The 20,338-nt window shown below is 46.3% G+C and overlaps 1 protein-coding gene across 1 annotated transcript in view; it reads right to left on the bottom strand.

The window, feature by feature from the left end:
- Positions 1 to 3,695: 3,695 nt before the first annotated feature.
- LOC119969209 (adhesion G-protein coupled receptor G2-like) overlaps positions 3,696 to 20,338 on the bottom strand; it is a 280,716-nt gene continuing 264,073 nt past the window's right edge. The window contains exons 60-63 of the mRNA XM_038802509.1: positions 18,794 to 19,077; positions 16,377 to 16,478; positions 13,528 to 13,674; positions 3,696 to 7,945 (exon numbers count right to left, since the gene is read on the bottom strand). Of these exons, the coding sequence (XP_038658437.1) occupies positions 7,848 to 7,945; positions 13,528 to 13,674; positions 16,377 to 16,478; positions 18,794 to 19,077 (631 nt within the window). The 3' untranslated portion in view covers positions 3,696 to 7,847. The remainder of the gene's footprint in view (positions 7,946 to 13,527; positions 13,675 to 16,376; positions 16,479 to 18,793; positions 19,078 to 20,338) is intronic.

Genomic DNA, 20,338 nt, shown 5'->3' with positions numbered 1-20,338 from the left:
GATCTTTACATATGCAGGTGGATGAAAAGTGGGCAGAAGTTCATCAAGTAGTATTGCCGGTAGGGTATAGAAAGGAGGTGTTGCGAGTTGCACATGAGGTACCAGTGGGAGGTCATTTGGGAATAAGGAAAACTCAAGCTAAAATACAAAAACATTTTTATTGGCTTGGACTACGTAAAGATGTTGTTAAATTTTTTCAATCATGTCACACATGTCAAGTGATAGGGAAACCTCAAGCAATCATAAAACCAGCACCCTTAATACCCATTCCAGCATTTGAGGAACCTTTTACACGCATCCCAATCGATTGCATAGGACCGCTTCCGAAAACAAAAAGTGAGAATCAATATCTTTTGACGATAATAGATGTCTCTACTAGGTTTCCAGAGGCCATTACAGCTACAAATATTGTGGAGGAGTTAATTAAATTCTTTACTAGATATGCACTACCCACAGAAATACAATCGGATGAAGGATCAAATTTTACCTCAAGGTTATTCAAAGGAGTTATGGATAGCTCAGGAATAAAACAATATAAATCAATTCTGTACCATCCAGAATCGCAGGGCGCGTTAGAAAGGTGACATCAGACATTAAAGACAATGTTGAGGGCTTATTGTCACGAATATCCAGAGGATTGGGATCAAGGAATTCCATTCGTGCTGTTTGCAATTAGGGACGCACCTAATGAATCAACCAAATTCAGTCCTTTTGAACTAATTTTTGGTCATGAGGTAAGAGGACCACTTAAATTGATTAAGGAAAAATTGGTGAGTGAGAAATCGGAAATTACATTATTGGATTACATGTTAAATTTTAGGGAACGATTAAATAGAGCAGGTGAATTGACTAGACAACACTTAAACGGGTAGCGGACAAGGGGCGGAATTCTCCCCTCCCCACGCCAGGTTGGAGAATCGCTGGGGCACCGTGAGTCCCGCCATGCCACCCCGGCACCCGCACGCGATTCTCCTACCCACCCCCCCCCAAACCAGCGCAGCGGGATTCATGGCTGACCGCACGGAGAATCGCCGCTCGCCGTTTGTAACGGGCGAGCGACGATTCTCCGGCCCGGATGGGCCGAGCGGCCGCCGAACACATACTGGAGGGTGTGCAGAGGAGATTCACTAGGTTAATCCCAGAGTTGAAGGGGTTGGATTATGAGGATTATGAGGAGAGGTTGAGTAGACTGGGACTGTACTCCTTGGAATTTAGAAGGACGAGGGGGGACCTTATAGAAACATATAGAAACATTTAAAATTATGAAAGAAATAGATAGGATAGATGCGGGCAGGTTGTTTCCACTGGTGGGTAAAAGCAGAACTAGGGGACATAGCCACAAAATAAGGGGAAGTAGATTTAGGACTGAGTTTAGGAGGAACTTCTTCACTCAAAGGGTTGTGAATCTATGGAATTCCTTGCCCAGTGAAACAGTTGAGGCTCCTTCATTAAATGTTTTTAAGATAGAGATAGATAGTTTTTTAAAGAATAAAGGGATTAAGGGTTATGGTGTTCGGGCTGGAAAGTGGAGCTGAGTCCACAAATGATCAGCCATGATCTAATTGAATGGCGGAGCAGGCTCGAGGGGCCAGATGGCCTACTCCTGCTCCTAGTTCTTATGTTCTTATGTTCCCGCCAGCGCTGTCCACACCTGGTCGCTGCCGGCAGGAACAGCGTGGGAACTCTGGGGGGGGTGGCCTGTGGGGGTTGGGGGGGAGGGGGGATCCAGCACCGAGGGGGGGGGGGGCCTCAAAATGGGTCTGGCCCGCGATTGGTACCCACCGATCGGCGGGCCGGCCTCTCTGAAGGACGAACTCCTTTCCTCCGTCGCCCCTCAAGATCCATCTGACATTGCTTGCGGGGCAGCCGAGGGGAGGACGGCAACCGCGCATGCGCGGTTTTGCGCAGGCCAACCTGTGCATGCGCGGGTGACTTCATTCACGTGGCGCCGGCCGCGTAATTTACACGGCGCCGCTTTTACGCTGCGCCAAGGTGGGAGAGTTTCGCCCAAGAAATCCAAAGTTCGTAGTTTTGCTATTGGAGATAAAGTTTTAGTGTTGTTACAAGTGGCAGATGAACCTTTCAAATCTAGGTTTTGTCCCACACCTGTAGAGTGCTCCCCATACCATAATCTATTAAAACTTGTGGGTCAGGTGAACTCCATGGTACACTATGGGGTTCTCTAAGCCCTGGTCCATAACACTTGTCATCATTCAAGTTGCCATCCGACATACCCTGACCATGCCCCTGGCCACAGCAGGGGCTCCTGGGCAACAGACTCCAGTCCCTGAGCCCCAGACACCCGCTGGAAACATTACCTGAACTGGGCTCTGCTTCCCTCCGCAGTCCACACACAGGGGCCCACCGATTGGCGGGCAGGCGTCTCCGCTCCCCGACCTGCTTTCCTCCGCGCCGGCTCCTGTAGACCTGCGCCATTCGGCGTCGGGGCCGGCGCGGGGAAGAAAGCCACTGCGCATGCGCTAGTTGGCGCCGGCCCAACTGTGCATGCGCACACCCCATGGCGGAGGATTCAGCGCCATCCTAGCCCTCTGTGGGCCGCAGAATGGGGTCCCGGAACGGGCGCCGATGCCAGAGTAAAACACTCCCGTTTTTACACCGGCATCAGCACCTCGCTGCCCGATGGGACAATCCCGCCCATCATATGTTGGTGAGACTGTCTCTATTTTTTTATTGGAAGGAGTACATAAATAAGCACCAAAGGTGGATCCTAAACTCAGATGCTGTATTGTGAGCAAAAAAGACATTCTAAGACTTTACTGTTTTGCAAGAAGGGTGGCTGGTGGGCCTTGATGGAAGTCTTTCAAGTTTACAAGTTAATGGGAGGATTAAGTCTGGGAACTGTTATAACCCGCACAAGACCAATGGGGATGGACCAATTAGTTTTTCTGTGAGCCTCGTAGAATAGGAGCTTCCCGGCTCAGGGTCGGTGGCCCATCCGTAGAATAAATGGACTCCAGCATAAAAGCCGGCCCAGATGGGAGTACAGCAATGAGTAGTCCCGCTGGGACCCGGAATGTACTGTGTATATTGTTTACTTTGTAATAAAATAAGTTTCTTTACACCTCTCATTTTGGACTCCTCTGTGGCTTTAAAGGAACATTCTTGTGCTTTATAAAGTGACTACAATAATTCTCCAGTTGTTTGTTTCGGAATTAGAATCTGAATGGTTACCTTAGAATCTGAATGGTTTGCTGTTTTTATATAGCTGCATATCGTGGTTGATATTTCTTCCCAACTAAATGGAATGGCCCACGTACATTGTGCATATATGGTCAACAGATATCTCTGTCTTGTGAAGGTCCATCCATATTCCTGTCCACCAAGGAATGTCATCTGAAGTTCCAACGGTGGGGGGGAAGAAGGAGCAAGAAATTCACCGCCATAAATTCATTGAAATAATCTTAGGAGGCAAAACATTGTTCCACAAGGGACTATGAAGTGAGCAGCAGAATCACAAGATCTTTGTTGCTGAACCAATGGCAACCAGTGAGATTAATAGTGTCAATAATGGGACAATCAGGGTGGCCAACAGGCCGTGGTATGTGCACAGGTAGCAATTGATTAAAACAATGACACAAAATGAAGCAGTATCGAATATAAGTCACACAACTTCAGCTAATGCAATACATCTTACTCGGTGGCTTTGCAAAGATTGTCTTTTGTACTACAAAAAGTCTTAAACAGATCGGTAATTTATTTATTTTTTTAAAAGCACAATTTTCTGATATTTTTCCATTTTGTTTATCCTTCCAGTTCCAATTGACCAATAATGATACAACATATACAATATATCATGGTTACCTATGCGATTTCAAGCAATTCTAACCCTGAGGCATTGAAATGGCATTACCTTGCAAGGTCATCGAAATGGCTAGATTACTCTAACCATTTGAACTCACTCACTGCCATCATTTACTACAGTACAAAAATAATTGCAAAATACAATTACAACACTTAACCATTAGTAATGTTATCATTTGTTCAGATAAGTATGCACAAATCATCGAAGATTAAAATAGTTACAATAATTTCGAATATGTGATTATGATCAGGCTAATTAGTATTTTTTTGAGGAAAGTTTTACTTCATATACCTTTGAAGGTAATTTTGACATTGTAATATCAGGCAACCATTTAGCTTCACTCCTCTTATGTGTATCCCCGCCAATTATTGTATCCAGTGACTTAACAGAAATAAAAATCAGGAGAGATGTATAACATTGTGCCTTTCACTCTGTCACCCAAGGGTAAAATAACTCCCTTTGAGATGAAATCCTGTTTTTTTCCCCCTCACTGAAGCTACTATTTGTTATCTTTGAGGTTTTGATTTCCTCACCCTATTGTAGGGCACTCTCTACCAAGTAAAATAATGCTAATTCAATTTAACAGTGAAATCATCAATTAATTGTGTAACTTCTGTGTTTGCTACTAATTTTGGGACAGGAGAAACCTGAAAATATGATGTGAATTGATTAGTCAATTCAACTGGCCTGTCTGCAGCAGCCAAACCATGTAAATACTTCCAGGTCAGGGGTAATGGGGAGCTTCCTGTATTTCACTGCAGATGCAAATTCATACCAATCTATGGATGTGTGTCGGACCATGAGTTCATCCAACATGGCAGTGGTCACATCATTTTGTTTGGCATGGTTAATTAGTAGCTCGAAAACATTTTGCTGTTTTAATAAACAGAAGAACAAAGATGTTGTATCACATTGTTGTTGAAATTCTTAAATGCTCTACAAGGTGCAAATGAAAAATACAAAACCCAATAAATGCACTGCATTCAGACTGGATCAGATGAAAGCAGTGAAAATCTTCCCTTTGAACTGAATCAATGTAAAAACATTTCAGTCTGCTTGGTCCTTCTCCAAATTTATGCTTCATTATTTCTTAACTATATAAACAGCGTTCACAACACGCAAAGTGTCTAAGCATGTAACAGAAACATATTAAAAAGTACCTACTGCCTGCAATAGGGACAGTTAATTTATAATAGAATAGTGGAAAAATATTATTCTTATATTTGACTACAGATATTAACAAAAACTATATTAAAATCAAACAAGCATTACGACTTAAAATGCACGGTAACTTTGCCAGTAATCGACAGCTGTATTTGTGGGAATTTGTAAATCCTTGCCTGGATATTTACTGTGATACTGGCTGGAATGCTCCGACCATTGTGATTCACTTTTCCCGCCGGCAGTGCATCCCTGCCCATGGGTTTCCTAGCAGCATGGGGCGGCTTCAATGGGAAATCTCGCTGGCAGCAAACGGTGCGCTGCTGAGAAACATGCGGGTAGGGGTCCGGAGAACCTTGCCCAGTATGTAGATTTATGAGGGCAGGTAGCCCCCATTGTATTGCTTTATCCTTCTCGATCAACTTTTACCAGTGTTTCTAAAAAGATCACTTTGAGAACAGGAGAGCAAAATCAAAACGTACCTCTTCTAGTTTGCTAAATAAAAATCAATACAATGCAGCCTTTCTGTACTTCCAAACACGCAGTTTTTTTAAAAAGCCTCAGCGTAATTGAACAAATAAATCTGTCATTGATTGCGGAGGAAACATGGTTCAGTCAATATCTCATTGCTGTTTGCGGGAAAATAAATTGGCTGCCAGGCTTCCCCGCATTATGGCAGTGACTACATTTTGTGAAGTACTTTATTGGCTGTAAAATTATTTGAGCCATACGGAGGTCACGAAAGGCGCTATATAAATGCAGGTTCTTTCTTTTCAACAGGCAGAATCACCTTCAGTGGCAAGAAAGAGCAGGGTAAGATTAATCCTGACTGTTGACCTTTCTGTCCCTTTAGACTCTCTTTGTTCAGGGAAATAAGAACTTGACGCAGCGTATAACATAACTTGAAACAGCATAATACTGACAACTAGAAAAAGAGGCTAATTAGCTGGATCAGCCTTTAAGCTGTGCTGACAGCATAACGTTTCTAAAATCAGCAGTAGTTAGCTTATGGGAATGAAAATAAAATGAAGCCTGGAGGAGGAATTGTAGCATGGTATTATGTATTTTTTAGAGCTGGAATGGTGTCTTGTGTGTCATTCTGTAACAACGGAATCAGGAGTGATATTGTAATGTAATCAGAAAGTAAATAATAAAAGTGTAAAATGAAAGCTTTTGCTGATGGCTCAGTGGGTAACTATGTGGATTGTTACACTATTAAAAGCAGTGAATGAGGAAGGATGTGGATCAAACTATAGTACACAGTGTGTTGGCTGCTCCTGTGAGTCAAAGTCATGCATGCACTGCACATGTAGCTAGGGTTATGACCCCCCCTTGAGGGCCAAAGACTGTGCTCCATTCGCTTACCCCCTTACACAGCGGAGTATGAACTCCCCTAATTGGAGCCGGGGTTTCCCCAACAAGGGGAAACTACTCTGTATAAAAACCCTGACCCGAGTGCTGGTCAGGGAGGGTGCCCCTTCAGGGGAGATTTTGTGTATCCCGTAATAAACCTTTTTTTCAATCCTATCCTCCCGTGCATTCCTGATGTCTCTCCCATTCAGGTTCTCCAGCTACAAAGGACTAAAGACATTTTAGTTGTGTTTGAGTCCTTAAACTCTTACAAGTAGCAAGTAGAAAATGTGTTAAGTGCTGTCTTACCATGCAGGATATATTAAACCTTTGCTCTATTTAGTTCAGTCTCCAAGCTTGTAAATAAGTCATGTATTTCTTCATGTATGTGGATAATAAAGCAAGATAGCCCTGTATACTCATGGAAAACTAAATGCACAAAACAACAATGCATGTTATGCATTGTGCCCAAATAATTCTGAGACGAGATAATGTAAAATGATATTGAAAAGATTATGGTACAGGCATTATGGCCTTGCTTTGTCCTGTATGATTCTATAATTATGTGAAAAAAGTTGTAACTGCTAAAGTAAAAGTTTCAAAATGGACAGAGTGACACTGTCACTCATACTTCAATATTTTAGATTTGGAAGCCTAGATATACAATCCCAGACGTTTCAAATAATCCAGTGCATAGAAACTTATGTGCAACTTTTCGACTAACAAATACTACATCACGATTTGCTTCTCAAGTTTTATCTCCATTGATGGACTTTTGCTCAAGGTTGTGTTGAAAGAACCCAATATCCTGTACTCGCTGTGTACATGGATGATTGTGGAGTTAACAGAGACACCAATGCTGCTATGAATGACTGGATATGAGCAGTATTATTAGATACAATTACGTAGGCTTTGATATGTTGTCAGTAAACAAGGATGCCAGTCAGGATTCTTCAGGCATTCAACTCAAATTGATAAAATTAAGTATCAGGCAATACCATCAATTTAATATCCCATGATAATGCAAGTAGCTTCACACATATTTATGGCCTTGTGCAACTCATCTGCAATTGTGTCCAATTTCAGCAGTAGCAAAGATGAGGAACAGTGACTTCATAAGGAGTCATTTTTCAGTAAAATAATCACAATGCTAAAACAGAAATAGTTGCCCTTCATCAATAAAATTAAAATAGTGAAATCTTTGCCTTTTTTTGCCGACATTTTCATTACAATTGATGCAAGTTGCATTTGGCAATGCTTTAAAAATAGTACCTTGACATCCATATAAAGTTCACACCCACAAAGTCATCATGTAGAAACACTTCATAGCCAGAGCTTAACACAGTCAAATCTTTCCTTCTGTTATGTTATGTAGGCACAGTTGTCTTATCAATGGAGTTCAAAAACAATTTTCAAGGATTTCTGAAGGTGAATTATTGCCATGTTTTCATATTCAGACAGGGTGGTTGAATACCAACTCATTGAATGGTTGTCCTTTAAAACGGAAGAATTTCTAATACAGTCCAGCACTCGCTTCAAAAGCCACTTTTTCTTGTTTCGAAGGGTGAATACCACAGGACTTGTATTTGTCTGTCTTATCATCAAAACTCCCTGCATAAAAAGGAAAAAAAAAAAATCACTGACAATTCTCCATTACACATAATCTGATTTAAAAAACACATTGGGCGGAATTCTCCGCCCCCCATGATGGGCCGAAGTGCCGCCGCTGACAGGCCTCTCCCGCCGGTGGGAATCAAAACACCTACCTGACCGGCGGGATTGGCGGCGCGGACGGGCTGCGGGGTTCTGGGGGGGGGGGGGGATGATCTTATCCCGGGGGTGCCCCCACGTGATCAGGGCCCACCGATCGGCGGGCGGGCTTGCGCCGTGAGGGCACTCTTTTTCTTCCGCCCCGCTATGGCCTTCACCGTGGCGGGGGCGGAAGAGTTCCCCTCCCCTGCGCATGTGCCGGTATGACGTCAGCAGACGCTGACGCACCGGTGCATGCGCGGACTTCCGTCGGCTGGCGAAGGCCTTTCAGCCCTGGCTGGCAGGGCGCCAAAGGCCATTCGCGCCGGCCGGCGGAGCGGGAGCAACTCCGGCGCGGGCCTAGCCCCTCAATGTGAGGGCTTGGCCCCTAAAGGCGCGGAGAATTCCGCACCTATGGGGAGGCCCGACGGCGGAGTGGTTCATGTCACTCCGTCCCGCCGAGACCCTCTGCCCCCCCCCCCCCCCCCCCCCCCCCCCCCCGGGTAGGGGAGAATCCCTGCCATTATCCTATCCAAAGATACTCAACCTTGCAGACTTGTGTGTATTAATATCATTCATGCATCTTATCAATTTAAGAGGGTGAACACATTAATGAATAGGCTGTTACTCTGGGTTGTTACTGCTGCATTAGTAATTCAGCTTGAGTTAGTGTTAAGTCAGTTCGATAACGACTTGTGTTAGCATTAGTCTGGAAGTGCCATTTGAGATGGTGTCAGTTTGTTACACCTGATTTAGGATTAGTTTATAACACTGTAAGAGTTAGTAAATAAGGCAGTTTGAATGGGAGTTGATTGAGTACACGGATCCAGATAGGGGGACTTGGGGAGGGAGTTGGGGTATGTTTGATTGGGGGGGAGGGTGGGAAAGAAGAAACCCTGAGATACCCGACATGGGGATATTCTGTCAAATTTAACAACAATAGGGCGGTACGTGACGCAGTGGTTATCACTGGGACTATGGCGCTGAGGACTCGGGTTCGAATCCCGGCCCTGGGTCACTGTCCATGTGGCGTTTGCACATTCACCCCGTGTCTGCGTGGGTGGCACACCCAAAACCCAAAAATGTGTACGTTAGGTGGATTGGCCACGCTAAATTGCTCCATAATTGGGAAAAAAAAATAATTGTGTACTCTAAATTTATAAAAAAATAGTAAAAAATAAAATTTTGACAATAAGGGCTCATTATTATATTTTTGTTCAGTTTTCCACAGTTTGGGGAAGCAGGGTAGCATGGTGGTTAGCATAAATGCTTCACAGCTCCAGGGTCCCAGGTTCGATTCCCGGCTGGGTCACTGTCTGTGTGGAGTCTGCACGTCCTCCCCCTGTGTGCGTGGGTTTCCTCCGGGTGCTCCGGTTTCCTCCCACAGTCCAAAGATGTGCGGGTTAGGTGGATTGGCCATGCTAAATTGCCCGTAGTGTCCTAATAAAAGTAAGGTTAAGGGGGGGGGGGGTTGTTGGGTTACGGGTATAGGGTGGATACGTGGGTTTGAGTAGGGCGATCATGGCTCGGCACAACATTGAGGGCCGAAGGGCCTGTTCTGTGCTGTACTGTTCTATGTTCTAGAGGCGGTTGGATGGAAAATCCAGTGGTAGAAGGCAACAACTGGACACTACTGTCACTGTGAGTTGGCAAGATGGATACAGAATTGGCTCAGTTATAGAAGACAGAGGGGAGCAGCGGAAGCATGCTTTTCTCAATGGAGAGCTGTGACTAGTGGGGTTCCACAGGGTTCAGTGCTGGGACCTTTGCTGTTTGTACTATATTTAAATGATTTGGAGGAAAATGTGACTGGTTTGATTAGTAAGCTTGCGGATGACACAAAGGTTGGTGGAATTGTAGATAATGATCAGGGGCTGGATCCTCCGACCCCCCGCCGGGTCGGAGAATCGCTGGGGGCGGCGTGAACCCCGCCCTCGCCGGCACCAGAGATACGGCGGGGGCGGAATCGCGCCACGCCTGTTGGCACCCCCCCCTCCCAGCGCCGCCGCCCCCCCCCCCCATGCCCCGCCGATTCCCCGGCCCGCAATGGGCCGAAGTCCCGCTGCTGTCACGCCGGTCCTGCCGGCGGGAATCAAAGCACTTAACTTCCCGGCGGGACCAGGCGGCGCAGGGGGCTTCGGGGTCCGGGGGGGGGGGGGGGGGGGGCGTGGGGTGATCTGGCACCGTGGCGTGCCCCCACCGTGACGTGGCCCGCGATCAGGGCCCACCGATCGGCGGGTGGGCCTGTGCAGTGGGGGCAATCTTTTCCTTCCGCGTTGGCCATAGTCTTCACGATGGCAGACGCAGAAGTGACCCCCTCCCATGCGCATGCGTGGGATGACGTCAGCAGTCACTGATGCTCCGGCGCATGCGTGGACTTTGCCGGCCGGCGAAGTCCCTTCAGCCCCGGCTGGCGTGGCACCAAAGGCCTTTCCTGCCGTCCGGCGGGACGCCAACCACTCCGGCGCGGGCCTAGCCCTTCAAGGTTAGGGCTTGGCCCCTAATGGTGCAGAGAAATCCGAACCTTTGGGGTGGCCCGACACCGGAGTAGTTCATGCCACTCCATCCTGCTGGGACTCCATCCTCCCACTGTAGGGGAGAATCCAGGCCCAGGATTGTCAGAGGCTACAGCAGGATATAGATCGGTTGGCGACTTGGGCGGAGAAATGGCAGATAGAGTTTAATCCGGAAAAAATGTGAGGTAATGTATTTTGGAAGGTCTAATACAGGTGGGAAATATACAATAAATGGCAGCACCCTTAAGAATATTGACAGGCAGAGGGATCTGGGTGTACAGGTCCACAGGTCACTGGAAGTGGCAACGCAGGTGGATAAGGTAGTCAAGAAGGCAGACGACAAGCTTGCTTTCATCAGTTGGGGCATTCAGTATAAAAATTGGCAAGTCACGCTGCAGCTTATAGTACCTTAGTTAGATCGCATTTGGAACATAGTGTTCACTTCTTGTCGCCACACTAACAGAAGGATGTGGAGACTTTGGAAAGGATACAGAAGAGGATGTTGCCTGGTATGAAGGGCATTAGCTATGAGGAGATTTGGATTAATCGGTTTGTTTTCATTGGAAGGATGGAGTTGAAGGGCAGAGTGGATATAGATCGGTTGGAGACTTGGGCGGAGAAATGGCACATAGAGTTTAATCCGGAAAAAATGTGAGGTAATGCATTTTGGAAGGTCTAATACAGGTGGGAAATATACAATAGGTGGAAGAGTTAATTACTAAGTGACATAGTTTTAAGGTGTGAGGCGAAATGTTTAGAGAAGGGGTGCAAGGGAAGTCTTTTTACACAGAGGGCAGTGGGTGCCTGGAATACATGAATAGGATGGGAAGAGAGGGATACGGGCCTGGGAGTGTAGAAGGTTTTTAGGTTAGACAGGCAGCAAGGTCGACACAGTCTTGGAGTCCTGAATGGCCTGTTCCTGCACTGTATTTTTCTTCTTATTCTTTGTACTGCGGACACTGGTAACCAGGGAAAACTGTGGAATAGTGTGTGGGGGAAGAGTCGGATGGTCAATTGGGTACGGGTGGAGATCTGGATAATGTCCCCGGGTTTAGGGGACACGATTGTCCGATCATGACAGAATATTTGTCTGAAGTATAAGGGAAAACATCCACTGTTCTTCCTGCTTCACAGGTACTTCTGAAAGCTTTTTCCTACTGTATTCGATTGCGCTCACCTTACTTTAGCTGCATGGTCTTTGAAGCGACATTGAAGGGACCAGCATTAATGTCACAAATTCCATGGAACTGAGCTAGCATATTTTGATCACTGGGCCACCTCACATTACTTGTAGACATCCCAAATTCATTGCAGTTAAAGCTGATGAAGGTTCGTTGTGGAGGAGTCAGATTTTGTAGATTTAATGCCTCCTTCCCAACAACCCCATTTGCAGTAACCTCCCCTCCCCAATATTCTCCTGCCTGTTGTGGTGAGAGGGCGATATAGAATATTGCATCCCTAGACTGCAGGTGGAGACCATTTGGCCCATAGAGTCTGCACCGACCCTCTGAAAGAGCACTCTACCCAGGTCCACGCACCAACTCTATCCTTGTAACCCCAACTAACCTGCACATCTTTGGACACTAAGGGAAAATTTAGAATGGTCAACCCACCTAACCTGCACATCCTTGGACTGTGGGAAGAAACTGGAGCAACCGGAGAAAACCCACGCAGACACGGGGAGAACATGCAAATCTCACACAGTCACCCAAGGCCAGAATTGAACCTGGGTCCCTGGTGCTGTGGGACATCTGTGCTAACCACTGTGCCTCTGATGAGGAAGATGAAAACTCTCCCCCTGAACCCACCTCCAGTTTCACCTAGTGTTGGCTTGTAACACTTTTGAATTAGTCTTAGTTTGCTAACACGAATGACAACTTGGTGAAAAGGGTGCTGCAATAAAAGAAATATGTTCAAAGTTGTTGACTACTGCAGTACTCTAACCTCCTAATCTTCCTCCCTTTCACTGCACTCCCTTTCTCGGCAGACTTTAAAAGAGTTTTGATAAAATTACAGTTATTATGGTGATAACTATTATTAGTACATTCAAAGAAACAAGATAAAGATGAAGGCAAGATAATATAGCAAGTGTGCAAGAACCTAACTTGGTCCCATTAAGTGACTTTAAAAAGTGCCTTAGTCTCAATAATTCTGAAGCTAATGCAGATGCAATAAGAAAAATGTTAATTAATATTGTACCTTGAATTGCTTTGTGCACTATTTTAGTCCAACATGAATGTACTTTTGATTAATTAGCATTTATGAGTGTTAACTTTAAACACTTTACTGTATGGGTCAAGATAATGTAAAGGGGATAGATCGTAAATTCCATATGATGAGTGCCCCTTTTACATCTTCCACTGGCTGTGATTTTTCCAGCCGCTCCCACCGGTAGGATATTCTGGTCCTGCTGAAGCAATTCTGCCTCCTCCGGAATGTGGCAACTAGGGGCTTTTCACAGTAACCTCATTGCAGTGTTAATGTAAGCTTACTTGTGACAATAAAGATTATCAAATTATCCATTTTACTGGCCCTTTTTTTGCGGGGTTAGTGCAGGCAAGGAATATAGAATTATTTTAGCTTCTCTCTTAGATCTAACACTCTTTCTGCAATTAGTGGAGTTAAATAGCAGAAAACATTGCATTGATCAAAGAACTACAGGACTGAAGGAGCACTGTTCAGTCTATCTTGCCCATGTCAGCTCAAAAGAGCTATCATTGAGTTATGTTCCCCTGCTCTTTCCTCATAGCCCTGCATTTTTTTCCTTCTGATGTACACACCTTATTCCTTTTTGGAAGTTATTATTGAATCTATACCCATCACACGTGATGCCTTCCAGATCAAAACATGGTGATCAGATTAAAGCAAACTGGAGCTCGTTTTCTATTAAGTTCAGTCGAGTATATGTATCTTGTCAGCTATACTCACCATTCACAATGGGGTGACAGCTGTAGTCCCGGATTGGATAGAGAGAGGAGTTGGACTGTAAGGAATTATTTGAAGTTGAGGACAAAGACATGCCTTGGACCAGAGGCTGGAGCTTCTTTGTATTATTTGTTGCTGTTCTGCTCCATTCTGTAGGATAAACATAAATATATTATGTTAACATATCCTGTATTGTGCCGTAAAAATAATTTATAAAGGCTTCTCACTCCTTGGGCGGAATTTTCCCTTTTTTAATGGAATTCTCTGCTTCCCATCAGACCAAAAATAGTTTTCTGGCCAGAAACCCCACCCCTCTGTTATGCACCAACACCCCAAAGTGGGAATTCCTCTAGGCAGGCTTTGGAGAAAGTATTGACAAGCCATGTCCTGATGCACTGGACCCCGAGAGGGAGGGGGGGCAAGGAGGTTAGCCCACTGCTCATGTGCCACTTTGCCACTGCCAGGCTTCAAAGAGAGGGTTCCCCTCGGATCCTGGGGGCTGGTTAGGCTTGCGATGTGAGTAAGTGGTTGATCTCGGGACCCTGCCCCGGGATGGGGGTCCCGTGTCTGGATTGCCCCACCCAGCCCTGGGCAACCTGAAGATCACTCTTGTCATAGAGATCTCAGGCAGTCCTTTGTTCAAAATCATTATTCTTGTCTGATCTGTTTAAACTCTGAAATGGCCTTCTCACTCTGAACTGCTCTGCCTGGCAGCTGATGAGCAGACCAGGCAGTTCACTGACGATTCAAGCTTTCCTCACATCTGCTCCCTCAGCCTTATGCATTTAAAACTGCTGTTTTCTGAAGTGTTAGAGCCTTCCAGAAAGTTACAACACTTGAAAAATGTTGTAATCCCTAAGCTCCTTCGAAATGCTTATCATTCGTTCAATTGCACATTGCATAACTTTATTTTGATTGATAGATTAATGGATTAAACACAGCAGGCAGGAGGTTTATTTATTTATCTTTCCCTTCATGCTTTAATACATCTGAAGTACCTGCCATCGATCCTAACTTCAATGTTTATAAACATCAGTGTTCTGATAGACAGCTGCTGGCCACTAAGTGCTTTAATTTTCAATTTTCTCTTTTCTAACCACAGAAAGCACTTAGCATAATTTAGCATAGTGAAGCTATAAGAATACCACCTTGGCGACTCTCCTCATAGCAACAGGACACGGTGCTGATTCTCTGCTGGCTTGAGCCAGAGGGTGGGATTATCCCACCCTGTGGCAGAGTGTCTACGCTGTCGGAAACGCCATCGTGTTTTACGACTGCGTGAACGGGCCACTGCAGGAATAATTCTGGCCCCTACAGGGGGCCAGCACAGCGCTGGAGCGGTTAGCGCTGCTCCAGCTGCCGATCCCGGTGCGAACTGTGGGCATACGCAGTGTCCTCCTTCAACGCGCCAGCCCCGACGTAACATGGCAGAGGGCTACAGCAGCCGGCCTGTAGGAAAGGAGGCCCCCAGCCAGAGAGGCCGGCCCGCCGGTTGGTGGGCCCTGATCGCGGGCCAGGCCACATCGGAGGCCCCCCCGGGCTCGGACCCACCTCACTCCCCCACCCCCTCCCCCACCCCACAGGCCACCACCCGCCCCTTCAACGCCGCGGTCCTGTCGGCTCAGAGCAGGTTAGAACGGCGCCGGCGGGACTCAGTTATTTTCTTAAGGCTGCTCGGCCCATCCGGGCCAGGGAATCATGGGGGGGCTGCGTAGAGCAGCCCGTGACAGGCGCCTCACGAACCACGCCAGCGCCAGTGGCGCCGATTCTCCGCTCTGCAGAGAACACGTGCCGATGTCGGGTCGGCGTGGCCCGGTCGTAGGGATTCTCCGGCCCGGCCCAGGACTGGGAGAATCCCGCCCAGAGTTTTTAAACTGAAAAGTCCCAACCATTCTCTTTAATACACGACTGAGTGCGCATCACAGTGAGAAGAGTGGATATCATGAAATAGATTGTATAATTGGCTGGTAGTCCAGAACTTAAATAGAGTTGAAAAAAAAGAGACATGCCGAAGCTTCTCTTCTTGCCATCAGGCACTTCACATGATTGTCAGTATAAGGGGGAAACAAAAATTTACACTGTATGAGAAGAGAGTGCTGATTGGTTGGCAAGTGGACTCTGATTAGTAGAGGCATTGCCATGGAGAATGCACCAGTTAATGATGACTGACAGTTAACTGCCAAGCATTGTTTGAAATTTAAACCAGACAGCTTGACCCTGATTGATCAAGGCATTGCCCAGGCAAACGAGTCAACGAATGGCTGTCACTTTAGCTGAATCCGATGCAATGTTGTACATGTTCCTGTGCAGTATAAATTGTTGTTTTTCCCCTTATAGGGGCTGTTTATGAAGTATCCTGATGAGTGCAAGATGAAAAGCGTTGACATTCAGCAATACTGAAGTAGACTTTCTTGCTTACATGCAGTTCATTGCAGTGGTTTAATGTTGATGCATGTTGCTTTCATCTAAGTAGCTAGCACCTGCAAATTTCAAACTAATGGTTTTTGTTCTTCACAGTGCTAAAACATCCCATAAAAGCAAGCACCTTGCAAAAATAGGATGTATGTAAGGTTTGAGTACAAGTACATTAATCCAGGAGTTCCATCTTTTACTTAATTGGTGAATTATATAATCATTACCTACATTGATACTCAGTAAGATGGCCGGACTTCATCTGTGAAGCCGATGAAATAAAATTCAATTCCCATACTTGGGAAACTCAAGGAACAGACCATGTTCTATCACACTGTGATGTAGCATGATGCACCAATCCTGAGAGTTCTCCTTCTGGCGAGATGTTGGTTGAGGAACACAGCACAATGTAACAGAGAATATGGCCCGAATTGTCTCACCTGAAGCTTCAGACAACCTCAGCTTGCCACAGCACAGATATCTCCTCCACTGTTTCTGAACAGTTTCTTTGACCGCACAGTGAAAAATGAAGATAAAGGTTCCTGCACAAAGGTGAAATCTGATTAATTTTCTTTTTTCTTTATTTATTCATTCATTCATACAATGTCATTGCCACTGGCAAAAGCCAGCTTTCATTGCCCATTCTTAACTGGCCTTGAGAGAGTGCTAATGAGCTGCCTTCTGAAACCACTGTAGTTCATGAAGTGAAGCTATTCCCACAGTTAGAGAGGGGGTACTGGGATTTTGACATAGCAACAATGAATGAACAAGATATCTATGTGACTTGGAGCGAAGCTTGGACGTGTTAGCATTCCTGTGGATTCAGGGCTTGCAAGGTACAGTCGAGGAACACTTGGCACGTTGCTGCAGTACATCTTGTAGATGATGCATACTGCTGCTAATGTGCATCGGTGGTGCAGGGTATAAATGTCAAAGGTGGCAGATGAGGTGCCAATCATGTGGGCTTCTTTGCCCTGGATGGGCTTCTTGAACTTCACTCATCCAGGCAACGTCAGAGCATTGTTACAATCACGACGTCTATAATATGGGGCTATGTCTTTCAGATAAATTCTGAAGTCTGCCTTACAACCCATGCCTGGGTGATATGGTTGTTAAATATTAAAGGGAAGCCCATGTGGTTTTGCTAGAAATAAGCATGTGAACTGCATCATGGTAAATGATGTTCAACGTACAGTGTGTTGGAATAAAAACAGATGAGATGGTTCTTCATGAGTGCTCCTGCCATAGAGGAAGTTACTCGGCAGCAGAGACTGAATGGACTTGTTCAATATAATGAGGAACTTTGATGAAGAAAATAAAGGGACACTATATCCCGAATTGCTGGCCGCAATCTTCGGCCAACCTGATGGAGCCACATGCCTGAGGGCCACTGTGGTCCGAGCAATGGCTGATATCGCACAATCTTTCACTTGCAGGCTCTGATATCACACCAGCCCCATTATAATGAGATCTGGGGGCGGGATTGTTCAGAAACCGGCAGAGCGGGCAACGCCGGTGCGAAGGTGTGGCGTGAACCACTCTGGCGTCGGGCCGCCCCAAAGGTGCGGAATCCTCCACACCTTCAGGAGCTAGGCCAGCGCCGGAGTGGTTTGCGCCGTGCCGGCCGGAGCAGAAGGGGCTTGGCGCCATGCCAACCGGCGCCGAAGGGCCTCCGCCGGCCGACGCATGCGTGGGAGCACCAGCATGTGCTGGCGTCATCCCAGCGCATGCACAGGGGGGGTTCATCTCCGCGCTGGCCATTGAGGACCGGTACACCAGCCGGCGCGGAGGAATAGAGCCCCCCCCCCCCCCGAGGAACCTGGAGGCTTCCCGCAGAGCCAGGTCCCGCCAGTAAGTACCAGCTCTAATCTACGCCAGCAGAACCGGCCTAAAACAGGCGGCCATTCAGCCCATCGCGGGCTGGGGGATTCGGGTGGCCCTGGGGCCCATAGCGTCGCGCCGGTCCTCGCCATTCTCCGAGGCAGGCGGCGCGATTCACGTCAGTGGGATATTTGGGAGGCCGGAGAATTCGGCAGCCGGTGGGGGCGGGATTCACGCCGACGCCCGGTGATTCTCTGACCCGGCGGTGGTCTCGGAGAATCCCGTCCCTGCTGAGGTCCAAACTCTGGGAAGTTTTAGCCTTCACCATTCAGGCAAATGAAATGGTGACCCAAAGGTGGGTCTGTGAGTTTACTTCAGATGTTGCCCGGCATTGACAGGCAATGAGCAGAGCAGGCGCACTAGTTGCCTGATGTCACTGGCAAGAGGCCTGACTAATTTTACATGTGCAGGCCACATTTGCATTCATTAGCAAACTGCTTGTCCACTTTGAAGGATTTGCTGACTGGCGTAGTCTATAATTCTAGCATTAATGTTCTGCCAAGCCCCATAATAATCAATTTCACTTTTCTGACCCCTTTTCTAAGTGATCTGCAGCAACTCCTGCAAGAGCCACTGGTAGGCCACTTTAAGTTGGCTAAGTCCCAATGGGAAGAGTATGTGTGGTGCAAATTCCCATTGGTAGTTGACAATTGCACTGGGACTCTCTTAATAACACATAAATCTTATTTTCATAGTCTAATGAGGTGCCAAACTGTTTTCAGCATGTGCCTACGGCTACACATGCCAAAGAGCCCATCAAAATCGTGACAGTTTGAAGGCCAGTGTGAAAAGCAGCGAAAGTTATTGTGCCAAGAATGTTCAACACATGACTCCTCCCTTCTCATCCAGCAATAAAGCCAAACGCTTCACTGAGGAACCATTTCCTCACGGTCTGGTTGGCAGGACATCGTCAGGCAAAGTGGTTTCATTTAACAAGTATTTGACCAACTGAGGCAGCAAAAGTTAAAGTGGGTACCTTGTAAAGTATTGAAGATGGTGAAGAGGTACATAAACGGAAGATTAACTGGGCCCCAGGCAAAGAAGGCAAAACCCCAGGTGATTCCTAGTAAGAAGGTGAGGCCGGCCACACTTTTCATGTCTCGTAACACATGCCTCTGTGCATTCCAATGGTGCTTCTTGCTTTTAATTCGGCACAGTTGAATCAGCACCACAATGAACATGCTGAGGTTCACGAGGAACATTATACAGAAATAGCCGACTGCAGAAATATAAAATGCCGTGTCATTGTTGATCCAGCAGCTAAAATACAGAGAAAAGTACAAAATAGATTAAAAAATGGTCTTAAAATCTGTTAGATATTTTTTTATTTCCGAAGAAACAACAGAAATTTACATTACATCCTAAAGATAATAAAGCATGCCAAAGTACTTCACAAGAATGTAATCAAACAGAAGTTAACATTGAATTAAATAAGCAGTTATGACAGCATTCAAAAGTCAAATAAGAGCAAGTTTTTAATGCTTTCATGGGACATGGGTGCCGCCGGAAAGGTCAGCATTTATTGCCCATCCCTAATTGCCCTTGAACTGAGTGGCTTGCTCGGCAATTTCAGAGGGCAGTTAAGGGTCAACCACATTGCTTTGGATCTGGAGTCTTACCCAGACCGGGTAAGGGTGGCAGATTTCCTCCCCTAAAGGACATTAACACAAGGGTGGGTCCAGAAATAAGACCAATCAATTATTGCCTCAGGATCTTCCGGTCCCACAGACGCTGAACCACCGCCATGGGTTTCTTGGTGGTGGGGGATGCATAGAATGGGGAACCGCATTGATGGCGGTGGCATCAGAAATCGGGGGGATGGAAAATCCCACCCAGTGCTTTTTGTTCGTCCAGCTCACTTTGCTGTCCATCAATGCAATTGATCATTACAGGGGGCAGAGGTGAGTGCAGTGACCATCACTAAGGAGTAGGTTTTGGGGAAAATGTAAGGTCTGAAGGTAGATCAATCACCTGGACCAGCTAGACTGCACCCCAGAATTCTAAAAGAGATAGCTGAGAAGATTGTGGAGGCATTGGTGGTGATCTTTCAGGAATCACTGGATGCAGGAAGTCTCCCACAGGGCTGGAAAGTGGCTGATGTAACACCCCATTTAGGAAGGGAGGGAGGCAGAAGACAGAAATTTATAGGCCAGTTTGCCTGACTTTGGTCATTGGTAAGATTTTAGAGTCCATTATTAAAGATGAATTTGCAGAGTACTTGGAAGTGCATGATAAAATAGGACTGAGTCAGCATGGCTTTGTCAAGGGGAGGTCATGTCTGACAAATCTGTTAGAGTTCTTTGAGGAGGTAACCGAGACGTTAGACAAAGGAGAACTAGTGGAAGTGATTTATTTAGATTTCCAGTAGGCCTTTGACAAGGTGCCGCACAGGAGACTGTTGAATAAGTTAAAAGCCCATGGTGTTAAGGGTAAGATCCTGGCATGGATAGAGGATTGGCTGACTAGCAGAAGGCAGAGAGTGGGGATAAAGGGGTCTTTTTGAGGATGGTAGCCAGTGATG

The sequence above is a fragment of the Scyliorhinus canicula genome, chromosome 7 (assembly GCF_902713615.1).
Source record: "Scyliorhinus canicula chromosome 7, sScyCan1.1, whole genome shotgun sequence".
NCBI classification, from domain to species: Eukaryota; Metazoa; Chordata; class Chondrichthyes; order Carcharhiniformes; family Scyliorhinidae; genus Scyliorhinus; species Scyliorhinus canicula.
This window is presented reverse-complemented; position numbering and strand designations above follow the sequence as displayed.